Source organism: Silurus meridionalis, chromosome 3 (genome assembly GCF_014805685.1).
Source record: "Silurus meridionalis isolate SWU-2019-XX chromosome 3, ASM1480568v1, whole genome shotgun sequence".
In the NCBI taxonomy this organism is placed as follows: domain Eukaryota; kingdom Metazoa; phylum Chordata; class Actinopteri; order Siluriformes; family Siluridae; genus Silurus; species Silurus meridionalis.
The window spans coordinates 31,570,064-31,578,861 of record NC_060886.1 but is presented as its reverse complement, the minus strand read 5'-3'; the positions used below and the strand labels follow the sequence as shown (position 1 = coordinate 31,578,861).

The 8,798-nt window shown below is 38.0% G+C and overlaps 1 protein-coding gene across 1 annotated transcript in view; it reads left to right on the top strand.

The window, feature by feature from the left end:
• The window catches only part of LOC124382739 (cAMP-dependent protein kinase catalytic subunit PRKX-like), a 21,030-nt gene extending 13,383 nt beyond the window's left edge, over positions 1–7,647 (top strand). The window contains exons 7-9 of the mRNA XM_046844945.1: positions 3,410–3,467; positions 5,016–5,093; positions 6,472–7,647. Coding sequence (XP_046700901.1) covers positions 3,410–3,467; positions 5,016–5,093; positions 6,472–6,597 — 262 coding nt within the window. The 3' untranslated portion in view covers positions 6,598–7,647. The remainder of the gene's footprint in view (positions 1–3,409; positions 3,468–5,015; positions 5,094–6,471) is intronic.
• The last annotated feature ends 1,151 nt before the right edge of the window (positions 7,648–8,798 follow it).

The following is an 8,798-nucleotide window of genomic DNA, read 5'->3' as shown; positions in this document are numbered from 1 at the left end:
CTGCACACAAATATACATATCTACACACATCTACACATATCTACACACATATAAATATCTACACACATCTACACACAACCACACACACAACCACACACACAAACACACATCTACATACAACCACACACATCTTCACACAATCACACACATCTACACACAACCACACACATCTACACAATACTTTAGACATCTACACAAGACTACACATGTATATACACATCTAAACACAACCAAACACACATCTACACACATATACATATATCTACACACAACCTTACACAACTTCACACATATATACATATATCTACACACACACACACATCTACACAATACTACAGACATATACAAGACTACACATATAAACACATCTACACACAACCAAACACACATCTACACACAACCACACACATCTACACATATCTACACAAAACCACAAACATCTACACAAGACTACACACATATACATATCTACACACATCCACACAACCACACACACATCTACACACAACCACACACATCAACACACAACTACACATCTAGACAATACTACACATCTATACACTACCAAACACACGTGTACACACAAGAACACACATCTACACACATATACACATATCTACACACAACCACACACATTTACACACATCCACACACATCTATACAAGACTACACACATATACACATATCAACACACAACCACACATATCTAAACCCCCACACAAGTCTACACACATCTACTCAAGACTACACACATATACACATATCTACATACAACCACACACACATCTACACACACACACACACATCTACACAAATCTATACACAACCACACATCTTCACACAATCACACACATCTACATACAACCACACACACACACATCTACACAATACTTTAGACATCTACACAAGACTACACACACACATCTACACAACACACACACACACACACATACACACACACACACATATCTACACAAGACTACACACATCTACACACACACACATATATACATATCTACACACATCACACACAACCACACACATCTACACAATACTACAGACATATACACAAGAGTACACACATATAAACACATCTACACACAACACACACACACATCTACACACAACCACACACATCTACATATCTACACACAACCAGACACACATCCACACATATACACATATCTACACAAAACACACATCTACACAAGACTACACACATATACACATATCAACACACATCTACACACAACCACACACATCTACACACAACCACACATCTACACAATACTACAGACATCCACACAAGACTACACACAACCACACATCTACACAACCACACACATCTACACAAAACCACACATCTACACACAACAACATACATCTACACAATACTTTAGACATCTACACAAGACTACACACGTATATACACAACTAAACACAACCAAACACACATCCAAACGATATACACATATCTACACATAACTACATACATCTACACATCTACATATATCTACACACAACCACACACAGCTTTACACATATATACATATCTTCACACATCCACACACAACCACACAATACTACAGACATATACACAAGACTACACACAACCACACATCTACATGTATCTACACAAAACCACACACATCTACACAAGACTACACACATATACATATCTACACATCCACACAACCATACACATCTACACACAACCACACACATATACATATATCTACACAACCAAACACACATCTACACACGACCACACACATCTACACACATATACATATATCTACACAATACTACACATATACACACATATATACACATATCAACACACAACCACACACCAACACACAACTACACACATCTAGACAATACTACATCTACACACTACCAAACACACAAGCACACACATCTACACACATATACACATATCTACACACAACCACACTCATTTACACACATCCACACACATTTATACAAGACTACACACATATACACATATCTACACACAACCACATACATCCTAACACAACTACATAAGACTACACACATCTACACACATATACACAATACCACACATATCTACACCCCCACACACAAGTCTACACACATCTACACAAGACTACACACATATACACATATCTACACACATCTACACACAACCACACACATCTACACACAGCCACACACATCTTCACACAACCACACACATCTACACAATACCATACATGTCTACACACAACCACACACATCTACACACAATCACACACATCAACACACAACCACACACATCTACACATATCTACACACAACCACACATGTCTAGACACAACCACACACATCTACACAATACTACATATCCAAACACACATCCATACACATAACTACACACATCTACATATATTTACACACAACCACACAACTTCACACATATATACATATCTTCACACAGCCAAACACACATCTACACACAACCACACACATCTACACACATATACATCTACACACAACCACACATATCTACACACAACCACACACATCTACACACAACCACACATCTACACACATATACACACAACCACACATGTCTAGACACAACCACACACATATACACATATCTACACACAACCACACATATCTACACCAAACCACATAGGTCTACACACATCTACACATATCTACACACATCACACACATCTATACACATCTACACACAACCACACACATCTACACAATGCTTTAGAAAGCTACACAAGACTACAAACATGTATACACATCTAAACACCACCAAACACACATCCACACACATATCTACACATAACTACACACATCTACACATATCTACACACAACCACACATATTTAAACATACCTACACACATCTACACACAACCACACCCATCTACATATATCTACACACAATACCACAGACATCTACACAATACTTCACATCTGAACACATCTACACAATACCACACATGCCTACACAATACTGCACATATCTACACACTACTATACACATCTACACTTATATCTACACAATACTATACTCATCTACACAACACCACACACATCTACACAACTCCACTTACATCTCCACACATCACAATACTGCAACCACCACCACCATCTCTTCGGCTTCTTCTGATAGGGGGCGCCACAGCTGGGGTTGTTTCCCTGACCGGGGCATCACAATACCGCAAACATCTATACAATATCACACACTTCCACACAATACCACACACATCTACACAATACCACACACATCTGCACATAAGACATTTTTATTTATTTATTTTTTAGATTAAATGTCATTTTTAAATAAAATTTGTTTATAATGTAATATTTTGTGTGTGTGTGTGTGTGTGTGTGTGTGTGCGTGTGTGTGTGTTTTCTTGTAGAGACCTCATCAAGAAGCTGCTTGTTGTCGATAAAGCGAAGAGACTGGGAAGTTTAAGAGTAAGTCAAAATGTCATAACGTAATATAAACGTTGTTAGCATCATGCTATTAGCATTACAGCCATTGTTAGCATCACAAATTATACTGTTTTCTCGATCATTTATATTATAACAGTTATTTTGTGTATTTAGGCTGAACTTCTTTTTTTCGTTTTACGTTGGAGATGACACGGCTAACAAGAAACCATTAGCTAGCTTTACTGGATTAATATTATTAGCGTTATTAGTCACATTGTGTCCCCACACATCAAGAACTGCAGTAGGAGTGTGTGGTCTGTTCAATACAAACACTAAATAACACCATAAATAAATGTGAAGCTGCATTTACATCCACACACACACACACACACACACACACACACACACACACACACACACACATATTGCATCGTCTTTGATCTTATGTTTTCTTTTTTACCGCTTCCCCACCGAGTCTCAGCTCAACTCTACAAGGCTTCACAAGGCTCAGTTTATTGCATCCTGAAAGTCACAAAGGACACAAAATTCAAGGTCAAACTAACCCTATTACCAGAAGTAAAAGTTTTGACCCCCCCCTTATACATAAACACACACACACACACACACACACACACACACACACACACACACACACACACACACATTTCCACCCTGACTGATTAACCAGTAGTGAGGTCAAAGATCACAAGATTCTCACCCATGGTCAGTCCTGGTTGCTTCACAGAAGGTTTTTGAACACTATATCAGCGAACTGAAGAGAAAAGGAAAGAAGAAGGGATCGATTCCCTTCATTCAATTATTAAAGAAGTGGATTCTCAGCGACGTCTCGTTTGGACACGTTTCATCCCCCAGTGCGCTGACCTTTAACCTCTCATTCAGGCTACGTTCATGCCTCTAGCTACACTAATTATATACGCTACATCTACACAATGCTAGTTTGAGCTAGTCGCCACTAGTAAGCTAGTGTTGAGCTATCTCGGTAACCATGGTAACCTGTACTCATCCTGCAATGAATGGTAATTTCAGTGGAGGATTATTTTATTTTATTTTATTCAACTTGATTTATTTTGTAGAAGTAAACAGTCGTATAAAATCAGATCCAAACGTTTAATTTATTACGACACTAAATATTTAAAGGTGAAAGAGAAAGCAGTTCACGAAGACCAGAACATAGACATCTGTATTTGTGTCTGGTCTCAGTAGAAGATTACAGTGCTCAGGATGTGTGTGTGTGTGTGTGTGTGTGTGTGTTTGGTGTCAGCTGTGTTAACACAGATTTTTTTTTGCCCCTTAACAAAGCAGATGGTGTGTATGTATCAGTGTGTGTGTGTGTGTGTGTGTGCATGTGTGTGTGTGTGTGTGTGTGTGCTTGTGCATGGGTGTGGTATGTGAAGAGAATTTTCAGATTGTTCTCAGCTCCATTTATTCATTAGACATGTTTGGGATTTTTGTTTTACATGCAATCTAAATACTATACAATAAAATAAGTAAATAAACAATAAATGTTGATTTATATTTAATGATTTTTTTTATATTCGTCTGATTTATTCAGTGTTATTTTGTGTTCAGGGAGGAGCCGAGGATGTGAAGAGCCACAAATGGTTTCGATCTGTAGATTGGGACATTGTTCCTCAGAGAAAACTCAAGGTATTAAAAATAAAGTACAATGAAAAAAAAAAAAAAAAAAATAAATATATATATATATATATACACACACTCTCTCTCTCACACACACACACACACACACACACACAATCATGATGTTCTCTCATCAGAATCACAAGGTGGTTACCTGGAATGGGTTTCAGGTCACAGGTGCGTCTTATCAAGAGTTTCGTACCTTTTAAATGTGCTTTAAAGCAGCAGTTGTCTTCTATAGAGGAAAGTGTGAGTACAGAGTCAACATCACTGCTAGTGCTGCTACATTATGGAATTATGGAAAGAAACACACAGTTAAGGAAAGAAAAAAGATCCATCAATACGTTAATAAATGAAGGCCAGTCAATCCGAAACATTTCAAGAACTTTAAATGGATCCTCAAGTGCAGTCTCCAAAACCATCAAACGCTATGATGAAACAGGCTCTCATGATGACCATCACAGGAAAGGTCATGAGCTACCTCTGCTGCAGAGGATTAGTGTATTAGAATGACCAGACTCAGAAACCTTTGATTTACAGCCCACATAAAGGCCTTCATGGTTGAAGTGTGGCAAAGAATCCATTACTTCAGAAAAACAAGCAGAAGAGAATTACTTGGGTACATGGGCCAAGAAACACAAGGAATGGACATTAGATCAGCGGGAAACTGTCCTTTGGTCTGCTGAGTCCATATTTAGGATTTTTGGTTCTGTGCTGTGTCTTTGTTGGTGATTTAGTCTGAATCGAGGTCCCACTTAACCAGCATGGCTACCACAGCATTCTGTAGCGACATGCCATCCGATCTGGGACCATTAATTGTTTTCCAACAGGACAATGACCCCAAACCCACCTCTAGGTTCTTTAAGAGCTTTATGTTCAATAGCGAGAGTGAAATGACCTGGTCTTCACAATCAACCCATCTAAAACTTAAAAAGATGGGCTGGTATGAGTTGAGAGAGAGTGTATCTTTTTGAAGGAAAAGAATGATTTACACTGCTATCATTGTGTCACTTCCTCACACTGAGCAAGAAACTGTTTCCATCTTCAGAGCAGATACCCCATCAGAGCTTCTCAGAGTTAGAGAAAGTGAAACTCTGCTGATCTTCATATTGTTATATTTCTTCATATTAATGCATTTAAACAGCAATTAAAAACGCCACATGATCCTGCTGACATCTGGATCAGGAAATAATTGACAGTCGCTTCCTTCAGCCTGCAGTAAAAACCTACACAAATCGTTAATATGTAAAATCATGTAGTTACATTTGAGTTGTGATTTTTCACTTAAAGAAATGAACTGTTACAGAAGTTTGTATTTATTGTGGTGTAAAAGGTTTTAATCGTTTATACATGTATTTTTTTTATTTTTTTATTCTCTCCCATTCAGCCAATTATCATTCCTGAAGTGGCGCATGAGGGAGATCCATCAAATTTCGAAGCTTATCCTGAAGAAAAGCGCAAAAAAGAACCTGCTGTTTCCCCGAGGGACTTGGAAATTTTTAAGAACTTTTGATTACAAACAAACATTCACAATGTTGATACTTATTTATGAGTTTTTTGCATCTTTTCACTAAGGCATGTGATACGATACGATACGTCTCGCAGTGTTGAACACAAGCACAATGTCATTACTGCTGAATATTCCTGAGATCCAGTGAAGAGATCCTGAGTTGGAGTCTGCAGATCCAGTGAAGAGATCCTGAGTTGGAGTCTGCAGATCCAGTGAAGAGATCCTGAGTTAGAGTCTGCAGATCCAGTGAAGGTTGAACATTGTGGCAGATGTGGTCGTCACTCTGATTCAGGAAAAAGTTTCCACATCTGGACGAACTCCTCATTTCCCACCGCAGCGTATGGATCGTTCTGGATCGTTATTTTGACTTAACGACTTTTCAGATTAAGTTGATTTCTTATTATTTCAGAACATAAGCTTGTTATCGAAACTTATTTTAACATAATAACATGGATGTTGAGGATCTCAGAATTTAACATGTACAGGATATTATGTAGAAACGACGTGTGGCAAAATGACACGTTGACGTTGTTTTTCTCCGACAGTGTCAGTAGTACGCGCATGTCTGTAGGTTGCTAGGATCGTTCGTCATGGTTACAGTTTTGAACACGTGATCCATCACGTGATGTAGGAGCGTAGTCACTCACAGGTATAGGTGAAGGTATACGCTATGATGAGATCCTGACGAGACGAAACGAGACGTACGCATCACTACACGTCTGTTTCCACTCGGTCTTGTTCTATGGTGTCGTGTGTAATGTAATGTAGCTATAATCTATGCACTTCGTTCGATGTTTTGTTTGTTATGCAAATGCACATAACCTTTATTGCAAGTTATTCCACATGTACCCGACTTTTCTCTGGGAATGATTATGCAAATGATGTTAATGATCTGGACAGATCCATCAGTTTATCTCCGTCTCCATGTGATCGTGTCTCTAGCTGTAGTATGTTTGTGATGCTAATGAAACGTTATAGCTGCTCTCTGTTTGTTTGATGGTATGAGATGCTTGAATATGTAATAAACTTTTTTTTTGTGATGAAATTCACAATTCCTTGCCTGGGCATCCTGGTTATGTTCTCCTTGGATTGTTTCTAGCCTGCAGGAACCTTTAAGGTCTTTTCCACATGAACATGAAAGGTCTGGGTTTAAAAGTTCTCTTTCTATAGAATGATCCTTTATGGTGCTGATGCCATAATAATCATTAGATGAATAAATTCCATGTATCATTTAAAAATGCAGGAGATTTCAGGAGAACCTGCTGAATGATCTCCTCCTCAGCTTTGTGCCTCTGGTTTCTTTCTCTGAGTTGAAATTAGGCAGTTGAGATTCTTGTGAAGGAGGTTGTGGAAGTAACCCTTACCTGAAATGACAGAGATAAAGTCTACCATAGTGTAGACCTTTAAAATGTTCTTTTCCTTTAATCCCATGTTTCTGTTCTTCTGTCTGTAGTTTTCATTCACTCCATGTTTTTATCTGTTTTTTTCAGGCAAAAATTATAAAAAATTTAAAAAATTTTTAAAAATGATAACCATCCAAAATGTATTTGTATAAAATTTAATTGTATTAATTTTATATTATCATTGTTAAAATATTTATGGCCTTTATCATCAGCATCATCATCATCATCATCACCATCATCATCACCATCATCACCATCATCACCATCATCATCATCATCACCATCATCACCACAATCATCACCATCATCATCATCACCCTCATCATCATCATCATCACCATCATCATCACAATCATCACCATCATCATCACAATCACCATCATCATCACAATCACCATCATCATCATCATCATCATCATCATCATCACAATCATCATCATCATCATCACCATCATCATCACAATCATCACCATCATCATCACAATCACCATCATCATCATCATCACAATCATCATCATCATCATCACCATCATCATCACAATCATCACCATCATCATCACAATCACCATCATCATCATCACCATCATCACCATCATCACCACCATCATCATCATCACCATCATCATTACCAACGTTATTATTATTATTATTATTATTATTATGATTATTCTGATTACTCCAGAGCCGTGTCTCAGCCTGTGGAAGGATTAGAGATGAGAAAAACACGTTTTGACTCATTGTACATGTGATCAGGGGTAAAAGTTGGACTGTCTGGTTCTTGTGCCAGAACTTCTCAAACAG